This window comes from Rhinatrema bivittatum, chromosome 10, assembly GCF_901001135.1.
Source record: "Rhinatrema bivittatum chromosome 10, aRhiBiv1.1, whole genome shotgun sequence".
Lineage (NCBI taxonomy): Eukaryota > Metazoa > Chordata > Amphibia > Gymnophiona > Rhinatrematidae > Rhinatrema > Rhinatrema bivittatum.
In genome coordinates, this window is record NC_042624.1 from 99,323,852 (window position 1) to 99,342,620 (window position 18,769).

General features: G+C 40.0%; 1 protein-coding gene across 5 annotated transcripts in view; it reads right to left on the bottom strand.

Moving 5' to 3' along the window:
* Positions 1–18,769, bottom strand: part of MIER1 (MIER1 transcriptional regulator) — a 106,396-nt gene that overhangs the window by 18,626 nt on the left and 69,001 nt on the right. For all 5 annotated transcript variants that reach the window (XM_029617571.1, XM_029617570.1, XM_029617573.1 and 2 more), the window contains exons 9-10: positions 9,603–9,684; positions 9,087–9,181 (exon numbers count right to left, since the gene is read on the bottom strand). In XM_029617571.1, coding sequence (XP_029473431.1) covers positions 9,087–9,181; positions 9,603–9,684 — 177 coding nt within the window. The remainder of the gene's footprint in view (positions 1–9,086; positions 9,182–9,602; positions 9,685–18,769) is intronic.

An 18,769-nucleotide genomic window follows, 5' to 3' on the forward strand; every position in this document is an offset into this window, starting at 1 on the left:
AGATAGGGAGTAAAGGTTCGGATGACGCAACAGTCCGTTGTTCTGCGTTATCAGAGTTGGATCTGTGTCCAGGCGGATTGGTTGCTGGACTGAGGTCAAATAGGATGGGAAACCAAGCCTGACGAGGCCAGAGGGGCTATGAGGATCATTGTGCCCCCGTCCTGCCGTAACTTCACGAGAGTCTTGCTGATGAGTGGAAGTGACGGGTAGGCATATAGGAGACCTGTTGACCATGCGTGGGCGGTGTGTTGTGGCTGCGGTGTAGAGAGTAGAAATTGTCCACCCAGCTACACTAACTGAACCACATCCTCTGGCAACAAATTCCAGAGTTTATTTGTGTGTTGAGGGAAAATAATTTTTTATGATTTGTTTTAAATGCACTACTTGCTAACTTCATGGAGTGCCCCCTAGTCCTTCTATTATCTAAAAGACTAAATAATCGATTCACATTTACCCTTTTCTAGACCTCTCATGATTTATAGACATCTATCATATTCCCCCTCAGCCATTTCTTCTCCAAGCTGAACAGTCCTAACCTCTTTAGCCTTTTCTCATAGGGGAGCGGTTTCATGTCCTTTAATTTAGTCCCCCTTCTCTGTACTTTCTCCAGTGCAACTATATCTTTTTCTGAGATGTGGCAATCAGAACTGCACACATTAATCAAGGTGCAGTCTAACCACTGAATGATACAAAGGCATTATGAATCCTCCATTTTATTTGCCATTCCCTTCCTAATAATTCCTAACATTGTTTGCTTTTATGACCGCCGCAGTACACTGAGCAGATGATTTCAATGTATTATCCACTATGACACCTAGATCTTTTTTCTGGGCGCTAGCTTCTAATATGGAACCTGACATTGTGTAACTACAGTATGGGTTATTTTTCCACATATGCATCACCTTGCACTTGTCTACATTAAATTTTATCTGCCATTTGGACACCCAATCTTCCAATCTCACAAGGTCCTCCTGCAATTTATCACAATCTGCATGTGATTTAACTACTCTGAATAATTTTGTCTCATCTGCAAAATTTGATCATCTTACTCATCGTATCCTTTTCCAGATCATTTATAAATATACTGAAAAGCACAGATATAAGTACAGATCCCTGAAGTACTCCACTGTTTACCTTTTTCCACTGAGAAAACTAACCATTTAATCCTACTCTCTGTTTCCTGTCTTTTAACCAGTTTGCAATCCACGAAAGGACATCGCCTTCTATCCCATGACTTTTTAGTTTTCTTAAAAGCCTCCTTCTTCCGAGGAGTTTCAAATCATGACCCCTAGGTTCTACTCTCTCTTTTCCAGTGGAAAAGGTTTGATGTTTGTGTATCATTGATACCTGTCAGATATCTGAAGGTCTGTATCAAATCTCCCCTTCCCCTCCTCTTCTCTAGGTTATACATATTTAGATCCTTCAGCCTCTCCTTGTAAATCTTCTGAAACAGATCACACACCATTTTGGTCGCATTCCTCTGAATAGTTTCTACCCTGTCTCTACCCTTCTTGAGATAAGGCCTCCACAACTAAACACAGTGCTCCAGGTAAGGCTCACCAAGGATCTGCACAAGGGCATTATCACTTCCCTTTTCCTGCTAGTTATATCTCTCTCTCTATGCAGCCCAGCATCTTTCTAGCTTTAGCTACCTCCTTGTCACATTACTTTGCTGCCATCAGATCGCCAGATACAATCACCCCAAGGTCCTTCTCCTAGTCCGTGCATAATTGTCTTTCAACCCCCATCACATACAACTCTTTTGGATTTCTGCACCCCAGGTGCACGACTGCAGTTCTTGGTAGTGAATCGAAGCTGCCAAATCTTTGACTGCTCTTCAATTTTTCTTAAATCACTTTTCATTCTCTACTCCTTCAGGCATGTCCATTCTGTTGCCAATCTTAGTACCATCTGCAAAAATGCAAATTTTTCCTTTTAATCCCTCTGCAATGTCACTCACGAAGATATTGAACAGAACCGATCTCAAAACTGATCCTTCAGGCACTCCACTTAATACCATTTTCTCATCAGAGCGGGTTTCCTGTTAGTCAACCAGTTAGTAATCCACTCCACTACCTTGGTGTCAACACCCAAGCTTTTCATTCTATTTACAAGCCTCCTATGTGGGACCATATCGAAAGCTTTGCTGAAATCCAAGTAAATCATATTGTGTACTCTTCCTTGATCCAGTTCTCTCGTCATTCAATCAAAAAAGTCAATCAGATTTGTTTGGTGAATCCATGCTGCCTTGTGTCCATCAACCCACCAGACTGTAAAAAGTTCACTATCCTTTCCTTCAAGCAGTGTCTTCATTAATTTTCCTACCATTGAGGGAGGGCTAACCAGCCTGTATTTTCCAGCCTCTTCTCTGCTACCACTCTTGTGAAGCGGGACCACCACCACTCTTCTCCAATCAGGCACCACTCAATTTCCCGCCAACACATCTCTGAGCTCTTTCAGTATTCCGGATGTACCTCATATGGCTCCATGGCCTTGTCCACTTTCAGGTTTCCTAGTTCTTTCCACACATTCTCTTTTGTAAATGGGGTTGCATCTACTCCACTCCCATCCACGGTCTTATCAAACAGCAACGGTTCCTCTCTTCTTTAGTGAACACCGAACTGGAGTATTTGTTTAATCTTTCTGCCATTGTTTCATCATTCTCCACACACCACCTTTCAATTTCACTATACCACTACGGGCCTCCCTACTTAATCCTCTACTATATTGGAAGCCAATGAAGGGAATATAGTACTGATGTGTTATGATACCACATACTAACTCCTGAGATAATGCAGGCTGCAGTACTTTGGGCTATTTGTAAAGCTCTCAGCACATTGGTTGGTAGGATCAGGTATAGTGAGTTACAATAATCAAGTCCGGTAAGAATTAAAGCTTGTATTACACAGTCCGAAAGTCATGTGGGCTTAGTAGGGACTTACAGTTGAATGACATCCAAAGTTGTTTTTACCACTGCCTTGACATGGGATCGCAAAGAACTCAGGATCACATTTAGATTTCACCTGGGTCCTCTGGCAACAGATTCTACAGCTTGACAGTACATTGAGTAAAATACTACTTTCTACAATTTGTTTTAAATTTGCTGGTTGTTACTTTCATGATATGCTCGCTGTATTATTTGAAAGAGTAAATAACCATCCTTTATTTACCTCCACTTATGATTTTATAAAACTTGTACCATGTCCCTCCCTCTGCTGTCTTTTCCTAGCTAAAGAACCCCAACTCCATCCACGTTATCATTTTTGTCGTTGTCTGTACCTTTTCTAGTTCCATTATGGTTTGTTTTTTTTTGAGATGGGACAACCAGATCTACACACAATACTCAAGGTGCAGTTGTATCATGATCGATACAGAGTCAATATGATATTTTCATTTTTTCACCATTCCTTTCCAGATCATTCCTAATATTCTATTTGCTTTTTTTGACTGCCACCATACACTGAGCAGGAATGTTATAGATTAGTGTTGATGCAGCTGTTGTATAAGAACCTGGTGTGATATGAGTCTGGTTTCTGGTTATTTGGAGGAGATCCAGGGCTGGTAGGAAATCTGGAAGAGGATAAGGTTGGGAAAATCAAGAAAAGGTATTTTTGCTTAGAATGGTGGTGATGCTGTTGGTGTCCAAGCTGGGCTATTTTTAACTTGCTTTGTTATTGTGTTGTGTGATTTTTGTTAAAATGTCAGTTTGATTATGTAAATTACTTTGGACAGTCTGAGGAAGCAGTCAATAAGTATACTAAATATGCATGAATGTTCTCCTAAATACCCAGCCTCTCCAATAACTGTTTGACAGGTTTGTCTACATTTATTTAAAAAAAAAAACTGAGGTCAAACAGGATTGGTATAAAATTTTATGTTTCGTATCTAAATGTGTTATGTACATAGATATTTTATGTTTGCTTTTCCATATTATGGCCATTGTGAATCAAATTGAAATGTGTATCTCCGATTTCCATTACCTTTGGAAAAGGAATTTACTCTTATTGCTCTATTAACTGCCTACAAATTAAGCTCTGAAATAAGCTCTTTGCGCCTGTGTTTTTTTTTTTTAACCTTTTATTTTTAAATTTTCAAAATTATACAAGTCACAAAAGACCATTATATAAGTTTGCGGATACAATAAAGCAATCAGAAATACCCGAGGAAACAAACACATACAGTGGTAAAACACTGCACGGAACGGCAGTAGCCACAGAGGCATTCACGGAGCGGGATGCCAGTGGCGAGTAGTTGTTCCACCTTCAGGCAGCAAAATACTGCACGGAGCGGCAGTAGCCACAGAGGCATTCACGGAGCGGGATGCCAGTGGTTTGTGTTCCACCTTCACGGAGCGGAAGGTTGGAGGGCTGCCATCTCCAAAAAAACAAAAAAACAAAAACAAAAAAACAAAAAACAAACAAGCAAAACAGAGGTGGGTAAGAGTATGGGGCAGGGGTGTGGCCGTTTATTGCGGCAGTTGCTACCCCTGATTGAGCTGGATGTTCATTGGGATGCGAATACGGCACTGCTCTCTGCATTGGTGGAGGGGTGGAAGGGAATTGGGGCCGGAGGGTGCTGGAAGCCAATAGTGACGGGGGAGGGGGAGAATAAAAGGGGTGGGGGGGAAGATTAAAAAAAAAAAATGGATAAACTGCGTAGCTTGCTGGGCAGACTGGATGGGCCTTTTGGTCTTCTTCTGCCGTCATTTCTATGTTTCTATTATTATCCACATAAGACCAAATTAGCGGGGACCTTAAATGACAGGAAATTGATACGAGAAAAAGAGAAGCACTATAATCATATGTATCTCGCAGTATTTATGAACACAATGAAAATGATCCATTAATGGAGAACAGGCAAGAGTCTTTCATGATTTTGAATAAAACCTTCCAACTGGTCAGGATCAAAGAAAATATGTTTTACACCTAATTTTAGAACACATTTACAAGGAAATTGTAAACGAAACGATGCTTTTTGGCCAAAAAGGCCTTTCATTGACTTAGCAACATCCGGAAATAATGCCAGGTGTTGGCCAAGAAAATTCTTATTTTCAGCTCGGAAAAACATTTTTTATAGTCCATATACAGTCAAGTTCCATTGCAAATACTACAAGCAAAGTAGCTGTGCCCTGAATTTCTGCCTGAGACTCTTGTAACAAAGTTAAGTTCCCTAATAGATTAGGTTGTAAGAGAGAGTGATCATCAGGAATTGCTCCCTGTCTAAAAGGTAAATAAAAGGCCTTGGTATTAGGAAGAACAGCATTCTGAGAAAACTTAAGGTCTTCAACGTAAAATTTCCTAAGCATTTCAATAGGAGAAACGCTAATAGATTTAGGAAAATTATTCTCAGATTTAATTTCCTCAAGTTATTCTCAAGAGCCTCTAATCTACGTTGTATTAATTCCTGACCTTTAATAAAGGTTAAATCACATTTAGCAAGAGACTCATACTGCCCCTCAAGAGAAGAAATACGAGTAATATGACTCTTTACTGTCTGCTCATGTTCAGCAACTTGAATTTGAACTTGGCCAACCACAGAATTAAGATTATCAAGTTTAGACACCAAAGACTGTTTTAACTCCTTAATGGCAATCCAGAGTACCTCTAATGTAATTTGTGCTGGTCTCTCCAGAACTGTAGTTGATGAAGCTACTCCAGAGGTCAAAGTCCCCTGGGCTTCATGAATATTCCCAGAATGTTCAGGAGATTCCATCTAAGCAGGATCCCCCAGTACTGAAGAATCAATCTGGACAGATTGAAGCCTCAGAGAAGCTTCCAGTGAACCTGCTGCTGCTGCCCCAGAATTTTAAAGTGAATCAGGGCTTAGGGAGAGGGAATTCCCCAAGGATGCAGCAAGGGATCCGTGCCAAGCTGATTAAGTCCTGAAGGAGTACTAGTGCATTTATTACATGTATTCAAATTTTTATATACAAAGAGTCACCTTTGCACAGCAACTTACTAAGATCAACAAAAGTAACAAAATACATAACCACCTCAAAGAGACAATATAGAATTATCCCAAAAAAAGAAAAAACAAATCTCTATTATTAGACCACAAAAAGAAAGGTGGGGGAACGATAATAAAAGAAACCAAATAAATTATCACAATAGAAACAGCAATTAGCATGAAATAATCCTGCAGTTAATAAAAAAATGAAGTCTACACTTGCTTTGACTGGTTGAATGGGGGACTAATAGACTGTCTAGAGCAGAGCTTTCCAAACTTTTCATGTTGGTGACACACTTTTTAGACAAACATAATTTCACGACACGGTAATTCAGTCTACTAGTAAACCAGAGGTTAAAGGTTAAACGAACAAAACATATTTCGACAATTTATGTATGTTTCCTTAAATATATACATAAATAAAATGTTTCACGACACAACCTATCTCATGAAAACCTTAAATTTATATTAAAAATATATATTCCAAGATTCATGTTATTGTTATAATTTATGAGAAACAATAATAAAACAAATTGTCTGTCCCCCACACACTCATCTCTCTCCTCCCCCCAGCACATGTCTGGCCCCCACACACTCATATCTCTTCCCCTCAAGCACATGTCTGTCCCCCCAGCACGTTTGCCCCCCACTCACTCATCTCTCTCCCCCCAGCACATGTCTGGCCCCCACACTCATGTACCTCGTCTTTTTGATTGTTGCCAGTTAAGTGCTTCACTCCCTTCCATGATCACCAGACACTGCTGCTTGCAGTCAGTACTCCTCATGGCCAGGCCTCATCGGCAGCAGCAGCCAATGCAAGGATGGCTGGGCTCGTTCCACCCACCAAGCCCCCCAAAAAAACGCGATTGACAGCAAAAATCACCCAATAAGCAACCTATAAACTGAAAAAAAAAGTGAATCTCTAGAAAAAAAAAGCCCAAACTCGCATCAGAGTTGACCGGGCTTGCGCGACACACCTGCACACTGCAGGCGACACACTAACGTGTCCCGACACACAGTTTGGAAAGCTCTGGTCTAGAGTCTAAAAAAAAAGTACAAAGTTGTTCTGGAAGAAAAAATATAAAGCAGTCTGCCCTATACTTCACAATACATTTGCATGGATACCGCAATAAGGAGGTGGCTCCAAGAGCCTTGGCTTCCTGACAAAGGGCCAGAAAGCCTTTTCTTTTTTCTTGGAAAAACCCTGACTATCAGATCAGGGAAAGGGACAATCAAATTTTTTAAGTAACATTGCATTATGTAACTAAGATCTTGTTCATATATAAAAGAAACCAATAATGTTGCCCTTTCAATAATTCTAGTAGAATAGGGAAAAATATAATTTATTAAATGCAGAAACCTTTTCTGAGGGAACGTGCAGAATTTCTATTTTCTTAATGTCACACGGGATTGCTTAACAGCAAGCCGAGGGTAGTTTAAGAGCCTTAGATTTAAATGTCTTAAGTTATTTTTGACAAACTTTGCTGTTCCTTAATAATGGCAGCATTAACAGATTGTAGCTGTTTAACACCAGCTTCCAGAACATTGACCTTCCCTGAATAAACCTGATATTATCTAAAGGTATCTTTGGATAGAGCTTCCATTCTAGAGGAAATATTTACCTTGGCAGAGCAGGCTGCAAAAGAAACCACAAAATTGGCCATCGAGTTCCATATGGCCTCAAGTATAACTACTGCTGATTTAATCGGCAGAACGAAGGTCTGAACAGCATCCAGTTCCACCACAGACAGGACAGCTCCCACTGATGTAGGAGTGGGTGCCTCAACAGCACCCACCAGATGGATCTTCAACGACTGAGCAAAGCTGGAAAACACTGATTCAAGACCCTCTCCCGCAAGCAGTGTCAACGTCTCAGAATCTTCCCTAACAGCAAGTCCCTTCGATACGGATGCCCTTATGATAACATAAGTCATCGCAATGGAGGGACTTCAAAATGCTGGCTGCAGATGACTGAGGGGCCAAGCAACATCTCTTCCTTGAGCGACCACAGCACTCCTCCACCAAGATTGCCTCTGGGGAATCCACAGCCCCTCTGGCTGCAGGAGCCATGAATTCTGAAATGGAATGCTGCCCAGGGAGAGTCAAGGCATCGGAGGGGAAAACTCTGACCCTCCCCTTCCTTTTCAAAGGCATTTGAATAAAGTAACAAGCTAATAAGGCATAATCTTGCAGGACAGCAGAATTAATGGCATATTCATGCTACTATCTTGGCTCCTCCCTCCACCTTTTGAAATATTAGTTCAAACTCATTTATTGGTTTGAAAAAAATCATCTTTATTGGACTGAAGAAAATGTTCTACCTGAAAGCGTTAAAAATTGTGATATGAAAAGTTCCAAATCTATTATTGAGAGTTTATCTAGAAATGAAAATCTTAGGTAAAATCAAGAGCTTTAGTCAGGCCAGTTTCAATCAACCAGTTACATCTTTTTGGATTTTCTAACCCAGATTCAAACAAAGAATTATAACATAAGAGAAAGGGAAGAAGCATACATAGAAAATGAGTCTTGTAACATTTTCCCACACTGGGTTTATCAGAGGGTGAGAATGTATCCTATCCTTAATCTGGTCTCCAAGGGAAAAAAATGACAACCCTAAACCATTTGGAATCGTAGAATGGTTTCTAATTTTTATCCAGTGCTGGTGTGGATTAGAGGATAACCAGATAGCTCCTCATACCCAAGCTGCCCAATATTTTTAAAGACTTGGCAAGACGAGAGTACCCTTGGCTTTTAGAAATGTCAAATGCATGGCACTTTAGGGTGCTTTCCATTCCATATAATTGTATTAATTTGTTTAAAATCCTATCTGGAATTGTAAAGCTAGCATTGAGAAAAGGAACAGAATCCTAAGTGTTATATTTGTTTGCCATCTTTTTTCACCCTGTGTTACTCTGAGGCATTCTATTCCCCAGCATCCTCTGCAACTGTCCTGATGAGCACCAACCAGACTCTAATATCAAATCCCTATCTCCTGCATGGCAGCACATACAAAACAGTATTCTTCTCCAATACAAGTTTTGAACCCGTGTTTTGGTAAAAATACTTATATAGTGAAAAATATTACGATGAATAATTACACAATTAGGCATATCTTCAACTACATTCCTTTTACATCTTACCTTGTTAGCCTGAATCAAATGAAAATCCTTCCCATAAGCCTTGAGTCCTTGTTCAAAATTCCTACATTCTTCTTCCGTCCAAACAGACAGCTCCTCTAAAATAAAGATAAGACAGCAGCCACAGCTTAAAACAGTAACACGAGTTTAATAAAAGGGGACAAACAAATCAATTTTCTGCAACACAGAATCAGAAACTAATCAAGTAAATCTAATCAAGAAAAATGCAACTGCTATTACTGAGCACAAAAGACCACAAAATACTACTTTAGAATGTTATTCATCCAAAGAATACTTTCCTAAACATTCCCCACTCTGGATATGGCCATACATCATGAGAAACCAATTTGAACATGTATACTTTCACTGTACAGTTACTTTTTAAAAATCTACAATATAAAGCATAAGAGTATATCAGATATGATGTTTGTCAGCAACAATGTTAGATGCCAATTCTAAAAGTGTGTCTGAATGCAAATCACAAGCAGCAATGAAGACTTTCAATAACTTTGTGCTCACCTCTAGCAGCTTTTACATTAAATCTTAATCTTCTTAGTGCTTCTTCTATGTCAAAATTGCACTTAACCAACTCGTATAATGCCTGGAAAAATAAATTACTTCAGGCTAATACTGCAGAATACAAAGAACAGCATTAGACATTTACTACAATTCTCAACTCGTCTATCCTCTCTGCCACAAAAGCCAACAGAACTCACAATGGCCTTTATTATATCATCGCAATAAAGCAGATATGGTATTATAATGTGATTTTCTCATGAGATTTTCTATTGGTTGACACCAAAGAGAGAAGCTTAACAGAAAGTGATCTGTGCAGGCTACTGGCTCCAGAGTAAGATCACTAACACACAATGTAGCACTATCTACATCAGGATAGAAAATCTGATCAATATCTAGAACAATGGATATGGCTAATGACAGGCACTTTATAAAAAATTACATGTAGGCACAATGAGTTCTCTACCAATCAGTTTACAATCTATGCAGGTACCTGAGGCAGTGGGAGACAGAGGAGTCCATGCCCATTGTGCTGGGTATTTGATCACATTTTCTGCCCTAAAATAGACGGTGTTAATCTGCGTGCACTTGAGTTGGTGAAAAGGATTTCCCCCCCCACTCAGTTTGCCAGTTCTACTAATCACCTAAAACAACTTTTTAATCTAGTTAACAAGCTAATGGCATATCCTACCCTAAATCTGGTGAAAGACAAGTCCTTTCCTTTCAATTACTACAAATTTGTAAACATTTTTTTTTTTTGGGAAAGGTCAGTGCACTCTGCAAGGGTCTGGGAGGAACAAGTTAATTTCCTTGGTGAGAATGTGCAGAGGGTTAAGATGTGAGGTGGGGCAGTTTCAGGATGGATTTCTTCTTTTGAGTTTACTAAGAGTTTTCAGAATTTAAATCCTAGTTAATGTTCATTGCATCCTTTTGCTGCAAAGTTTGCTAAAAGCCTTTGTTTAGCATCTATGACTATGAAATTAATCGTTAATATGTGAGTGTGCTATGCTCATTTATCTCAAAGTGTCTGTTGTCTGTTCAGTACCTCTTTGGTTTATTCAGTAATGACAAATTGTAGACCAATTTACAATTTATCTTATCTGAGTAAGGCTATGAACAGTACAGCTGCCAATCAATTAACATTTTTAAATGTACAGAATCGACTGGATCCTTGACAGTCTGGCTTCAGATTTGGGCACATTACTGAGGCAGTTCTAATAGCCCTAGCTGACTACTTGTGATGGCATTTGGACAAAGGGATTATTATAAATTATTTATTCATTTGATATATTGCACTTCTATTTCTATTTATAAAACCATCGGAGTGGTTTACAATACAACTACATATAAAAATATAGAAAAACTAAAACAAATAAAAATCATCAATACACACGGATAAAATAAATAAAAATTATAAAGGTGTGAATGAACAACAATGCCTACTCTTCACTATCGGGCCGATACAGTACCATTGGACGCGCGTTTTCCCTTACCCCTTATACAGTAAGGGGCGGAATATACCACAAACATATCAACCCGCCAAACCTAATAGCGCCCTCAACATGCAAATGCATGTTGAGGGCGCTATTAGGTATTCCTGCGCGATTCAGTAAGTAAAATGTGCAGCCAAGCTGCACGTTTACTTTCAGAAATTAGCGCTTACCCAAAGGTAGGCGCTAATTTCTTCGGGCACCGGGAAAGTGCACAGAAAAGCAGTAAAACCTGCTTTTCTGTGCACCCTCCGACTTAATATCATGGCGACATTAAGTCAGAGGTCTCGAAGAGTAAAAAAAAAAGTAAAAAAAAAAAAAATTTAAGTCGGCCGGCAGCTGTCGGGTTGAAAAGTGGACGCTCAATTTTGCCGGCGTCCGGTTTCCGAGCCCGTGGCTGTCAGCGGGCTCGAGAACAGACGCCGGCAAAATTGAGCGTCGGCTGTCAAACCCGCTGACAGCTGCTGCTCCGGGCGAAAAGGAGGCGCTAGGGACGCCCATTTCTACCACCGGGCCTCATTTAAATACTGTATCGCGTGCACAGAGTGGCCTGTGCGCTCTCCCGCGGACTTTACTGAATCGGCATGTATGTGCCTGCTTATATAGCCATGTTTTTAAACCTTTTTAAAATTTAAAATAATTTTTCTCAATTCGAATACAAAGAGGGAGGGTATTCCAGTTTAAGAGTCAGTCGTTTTTATTACCATTTGCCCTCTGTGGGAGTTTGTTTTTAACGGAGCTCTGATTTGCCTATATTTGGTATTGTGATGGTGATTATTACAATTTGATTAATGCTGCTTGCAGTATTTGTATATGCTTATATAACTGTTTATATAATCTATTTTCTCATTTTGGTCTTGAAATTGCCTAAAGTTTATGTATTTTTGTTGTATATTTAAGTCTAGATTTTGTTAATTTATATTTTTGCTTACTAAGGTGAACAGCCTCCAATTTCTTGTGGCAGCTCAGCAATAAATTCTGCAACATCTCTATGACACATTTACATACATTTGAATCATTTTGCTTATTAAAAATAAAGTAATTTTCCAAACTTGCTTTGAGTCTGTAAAATTTTTGTTGTTCTGGGAATTTTACGGGTGGGGTGGGAGGAATCTCAGATATGGATGTGGGAGATGAGAGAAAGGAGATCTCAGGGATGGGAGAAGAAAGGCCTTTGAAATTTTCATGCTATAGCACAGAGCTGAACTCTGCCGGTTATTCTTCAATCCTGACAAAGGTTTTAACAAGTATTGCGGGAACAACACATAAATTGATCTTATTGTAGAGCAATGCTTCAGACAGTGAACCTTTTCCATTTGAAATTATAAAGATCTTCTCGCTGAGCATTTTCTAGAAGCTACGAGAACTTTGCCCAATTCAGCTGGGTGGAAATGCATAGAGCAGTCCTTGGTTCCATGGAACTGAGAAAACGTCTTCTGCCATCCTTTTCTCTACTGAAGTATGTGAACATTTTGTAGCTTAATAGCATTGCATACATATCATCTATGATCAATGCATCCCTGAGCTGGATCAGTTCTTGGGTTATTCTATTGTCCTAATGACCATTCGTGTGGCAGTACCGGTGTCTTTATCCATGTGCTACTTGTTTTCTCTCTCTGGGTCAGCTTGAAGTAGTATTCATTAGGAAATGGCCTATTTCAACATCTTGAAGATTTCCTGACAAAAGCAAAGCACCTGTTCCTCCCTGTTTACTGATATTACACGACTACTTGGTTGTCTGTCTAGATTAAGATTATCTTGTTCTTTAATAAGGAATTAAATACTTGAGAGCATTAAATATGGCTCTCAAATCTAGATGGTTCATATAAAGGAATTTTTCTTTTGTCAACCAGATTCCTTGAGAACACAAGTATTTGAAATGAGCTCCTCAACCCTGTTTGGAAGCATCTGTGTTTGGTGAAAGACTTAATAGCCATGTGAGAGAATGGATGAGAGGGGTGGATATTTGCACACTGAGATAGTGGCTGAAAATGCTTGTTCCACTGGAATTTTTAGTTACCACTGAGCTGGTCTCATGCCAAGGTGTATGAAAGGAGAGACCTGGGCTGTTGCAGCCATGTGACCCAACATCTGCATAAAAACAACAGCTGTAACTTTTCTTTGTTTGCAGAGGGTTGGGATTTTGTTCATCAAGACTGTAGCTCTGTGTAGAGGAAGAAAGGTTTTCCCTTGTGTTGTCTTGAGATGGGTGCCAATAAAGTCTATCATAGAAGAGGGTTTTATGCTGGATTTTGTCAAATTCATGAAGGGTTCTCATCGTACGAAGACTGGAACAATGAGCTTGTAGAAGGGTTTGGCTTGATACGAGATAGTCACCTAGGTAGGGAAATACAAATACATTATACAGCAACCACTGCAAGGCACATCGTGAATACCCCTGGAGCTAATTAGGGACCGAAAGGCAGAGCTCAATATTGATAATCATCATTCTGTATGGTAACACACAGAAATGTTTTGTAACTTTTGTGAATTGGAATGTGCATGTATGCAACTTTGATTTAGGGAAAATAGCAAGTTGTTGATCTTCAATTGAGGGAGGATGATACTTTAGAAATTCATCTTGAGCTTTTCCTTTTTCAGATAATTATTGAGATTCCTCAGATCTAGAATAGGATGAAAACCGCATGTGTTTTTTAAATTAAAGTACTTGAATTAAAAACCTATGCTCTTTTCCTGGACTGGGATAGGCCCTACTGCACTGAATGAGAATTGGGTTGATAGCTCTTGTTGCAGAAGTTTGATTTCATCTGCTATTAGAGTGTACTCCTTGGAGAACTGTATGGGAGGAGGGATTTGAAATTTAAATAGTATCCTTGCTTTATGATCTTTAATATCCAAGAATCTATTATCAAAAGACCATGAAGGAATGAAGTAGTCTCTCTCTATTGGAAAACTGTCTTTAGATAAAGAGTTCCAAAAGAGTCACATGTGACATTTCAAATTATTGAGAGCATTGGTGGTGGTGGTGGTGATGGTGTCCTGATGAGTGAGGATAAAGGGAGTGCCGTGGCAGGTGTTCCCATGGAGTCTGGCCCTTTCAATGATTTGAAATACTGCGGAAGAGGGGAAGCAGGTGGCATGGTTCCTACAAAAGGTGTGACAGATAGGGCGTCAGAAAAAATATAACTAGGGAGTTGGTAACTCTGCCACACTCCTGGAAACTCTACCTACCTCTGTCCCCTAGGAGTGTGAGTGTTTGCATGAGAGTGTGTTTTTTTTTTTGGGGGGGTGGGGGTTGAATGGCAGGTTGATATGTTTGTGGTATATTCTCTCACACTCAACCCCATATACTCTTGCTCATCTTCTCGCCATCCCCTCACTCCTTTTCCTTCCTCTCATTCCCTCTCCCAACTTTCCTGTTACACCCCTCCACTCCTCTCACTCCCCCTCTTTCCCTCCTCTCATACACATCCCACCATTGTTCACCACTCAGAACTTCTCTTCTGCTGGCAAGGCTTGGAGGACCAACCAGCACTGCCCGTTTCTTCCACCTTGCTGCATAGTTTAAAAAAAAATTAAATCTTACTCCAAAGGCCAATTTGGCCACAGACAGGGAAGTATTTGGTGGGCCAGTAAAAAATGCTATGGAGGCCTGATGCAGCCAGCAGTTTGGTCTAAGGCTAACTAGAAATTCTTTTGGATGTTATATTAAAAAATACTTGTTTCATGTAGTTTGAGAAAGCTGCAAAGATTTGGTTTGCCCTCTGATATGCTGCCTGAACTGCTGCGGAGGACATTGGCATTAAAAAGGATAAATATGATATCTTCGCCTTGAATAGAAGTACTGCCTCCTGTAGATATTTGTTCTGTCACTGCTACCATAGCATAATGATCCTTAAGGTCTTTCACTTTTTTCTCCAAAAGAGATTATGTCCTGTACAGGAACATAGCAAATTTATCATCTACATCTTCATGGAGCCTTGAAGCTCGAAGCTAAGCTAATTCTATGACTCAGATGGCTGTTGCTGACATGTCATAAGCCTCATAGGTTGATCTGATGAGGTGCATATTACACTCTTCATCTGCTTGGACAACTGATATGAAATGTTGCTCGAAATCTTTTGGAAATGTTTTGAGTCATATCCTGCAGTTTCTGTAAGAAAGAATGCGAACACAGACCCATATGTAATTGATTCACAACTTTTCTAGACCTTAACATTGCTGATTGAAAAACCTCTTTTGCTGTTTTACCCAATAAGGCAGGGTCTTTCCCTGGAGGAGTATTAGATTTTTTTGCCTATTTTTAAAGCCGATTCTGTCATTACTAATTGGTTGGCCACAACAAGACTGATCCTCATACATGATATCCAGTTTTTTTTTGAGACTGGAAGTAAGATGCCTGCCACATCCTTGTCTGAAGTTCCTGTTGCAGTCTATGTATTGGTACTGCTACAACTTGCTTGGGAGTATCAATAAACGTTAATAAACCAAAGATAAGCTCCCAGTGCTCAGAGAAATTCATATGGAAGTTTTATACAGTTTTTAAATAAAGATTTTACTAAGCATGTGTGGGATTTCCTGCATGTGTATTGTCTCATGGGCCCTCAGTTTCTTCCCACAGCTTAAGTTTTGGCAAGGTAGCCAAATCTCCAAGGAGGTGGGCCGGTATTAAGTAAGGCTAATTCATCATGCTGTTTACAGAGAACCCCATTGCAGGTAAGCAAGCTTGCTTTCTCTGTTGACAAGGCGGCATGAATTAGCCATAACGTGTGGGGAGTCCCACACTGAGGTTTATATAGCAGAGCAATTACTTAAAGACAACCCAGCCACACCAAGTGGAGATTTCAATACTGGATGAACAGGCTGTGCAGAGCTGCTTGTCCAAAGTTAGTCTTCTTGGGACATGTTGCCCAGACAGTAGTGTGGTGTGCAGGTTTGAGAGATGATCAGGTAGCAGCTTAGCAAATTTCTTCAATAGAAGTGGCCATGACTCTCACTTGATGAGCCTTGACACAGTCTGTAGACCAGCCGGTGCGTAACAGGGCAAAATACAGTCCGCTAGCCAATTTGACAGAGTTCATTTGGCAACAGCCCTTTCCAATCTAATAGGATTAAAGGTCACAGACAGTTGAAAAACTTGATTGTGAGCTTGGGTCCCCTTTAGATAATATGCCAGGGCTTTTATAATCCAAGGAGTGAAGAGCCCATTCATCTGTGTACATGTATGGCCTTGAAAAGAATGTAGGTAGCACAAGAACTTGATTAAATGTGAAACGCAGATACAACTTTCGGAAAAACCTTGGGGTGAGTCTGTAGAACCACCTTAATATGAAAAAAAAAATAAAATGAAGGTATAGTGAACATGAAACAAGAGCCTGTAGGACATGGCCATGAGAAACACTTTCCAGGTGAGAAACTTTAAGACCATAGATTCAAGAGTTTGAAAGGAGGTTTCAAGAGTTGAGCTAGGACTACACGGACGTAAAAAAGCACTAGAGGTTTACTGTCTAGAGGTTGGAATGCCCGAGTCCTTTCAGGAATTTTGATACCAATGGGCAGAAAGAGATCAGAGCTCCTTTTACATGTTGGTGATATGCTACGCTGCTGCTGAGATAATCTTTGAATGAACAAATGCTAAGACCTGAAGATGAGAGGCAGAATAGATACTGAAACAAATCCCTCAGGCTACAGAGGAATGGATCCAATTGGCTAGTCCTACTCCAAATCAAGAACATCTTCTGTTTGAAATAGTAGGACATTCTGGTTGAAAATTTCCTGGTGGAAGAAGACTGCTGCATGTTCAAGATTCAAGATTGTGATGGCAGTATCAGATTTGGATGGTAGAATCTGTCGTCGTCCTGATTGGTAATACCTTGGGCTTCTCCATGTTCTTCAACATCCTCCTATGATTTCATGTTTAAGTCCTTAAAAAAAAATAGAAAAAGTTATGTTTGACGGGCTGCTGAGGTAGAAAATTATAAAGCAATGAGGCAGATAGGAGCACAACGCCTCAAAATGTAGAAACAAATTCTAAGAGAGATTAGAACATGTCCTTCCAGTAGTTCAGATGAAGACAGACTGAGGGACTCATGAGGCAGTGTACGCACATGGAAATTCCTGCACATCCTCAGTAATATCTTTACTGAGCTCTGGAAGCTGTAGATATGTCAGGGCTCTCAATGTCACCCCAGGTTAATTCATGCCTTCTTTTAAACCGAGAATCATAGGAGGATGTTGAAGAATATGGAGAAGCCCAAGGTATTACCAATCAGGACGACGACAGATTCTACCATCCAAATCTGATACTGCCATCACAATCTTGAATATGCAGCAGTCTTCTTCCGCCAGGAAATTTTCAACCAGAATGTCCTACTATTTCAAACAGAAGATGTTCTCAATTTGGAGTAGGACTAGCCAATTGGATCCATTCCTCCTTTGGAGGAGATGTACTCCTAAGAGGCTGTGAAGACCAGTCGAGTCTTTACTATTCAAATGGAACCATGGAGAAATAAGCAGAGTCAGAGTCTTCATGTGAATCAGATTATTAAAGGAGATCCATTCTACACTGTCTTCTCCCTAGATGAGGGTGAGCCATGAGACTTAGGCTGTGATGTTTTCTCTAGCTTGAAAAGAAGTAGTAGCATGACTTTCCCTTTTATGCATCAATGACTCTTAAACGGGAGACATCTGTGCTGAGGGAAGAAGAGCTGGTATATCAGTAAAATAAATATTTTATGAATTAAATCCACATCTTTTTAACCATGGAATTAGCTGTAGGAAGAACAATAGAAGAACTGTCTGATTCAGGAACCAAAATCGGGATTGGAAACCTTTGGTCCAGTTTTGATTTTTCTGTGCTGAAAAGGATTCTCTGCACTGATGTCTCTGTGCAGATGGTGCCATGGTTTTGCTTGTCGATGGTTCCAGTAAGTTTTTGGCTCCAAGACTGCACTGGAGGGGGATAGTCTCTGTGCCAAGGAAGAGACCATTGGTTTAGCATATGTGCTAGACTTTACTTCACTGCCTTTTCTGCACTAAAACCTTTTGGACTCAAGGCACTGATCATGAGAGGACTGTTCCGCTTTCAATTTAGGCAACAGCCTGTATGCCGAAAAATGCTTCACCGTAACTGCTGAGCTGTAAGCCTGAGGAGATTTTAAATACTCCGTCAAGGTGTAACTACTTCTTCACTTTATGGCTCTGAAGATCTGTGCACAGGCCATGTGGTTAGGACCATCATGGGAAGGCCTGAGACACCGGAAAATCACTCACGCTGATCGGAGAGAATCATTTTAGAAGGGCAACAAGGCCATCTTTTGAACTTTTGGCTTGTCATCCACAGTCTTGAAGAGGAAAGATGCTAAATGGAATTCAATCTTGAATAAAATTAAAAAAAAAAAAAAAAAAAGTTGAAAAAAAAAACAATTACCAAAAAGAAAAAGAAAAATAAACCCTGAGAAAAACGATCATTACAAATGGCTTTAGTTTTAGAGAAAGCAAATACACATCCTTTTACGCTATTAGAAAATGGACAGACTCTGGATACTTGCACGGCAGTGGCTGTACAGGAACATCCAGGCATGTTCAGAAAGACTTTCCTGTTTTTTCTTAGCTGTAAGAGAGCTATCCATCTAGGCACCGAATGATGTCCCTTACTTGTGTGGTTGATATTTGTCCTGCTTGTCTCGCAGAGAAAAGGGCGCATCAGTTACTCAAATA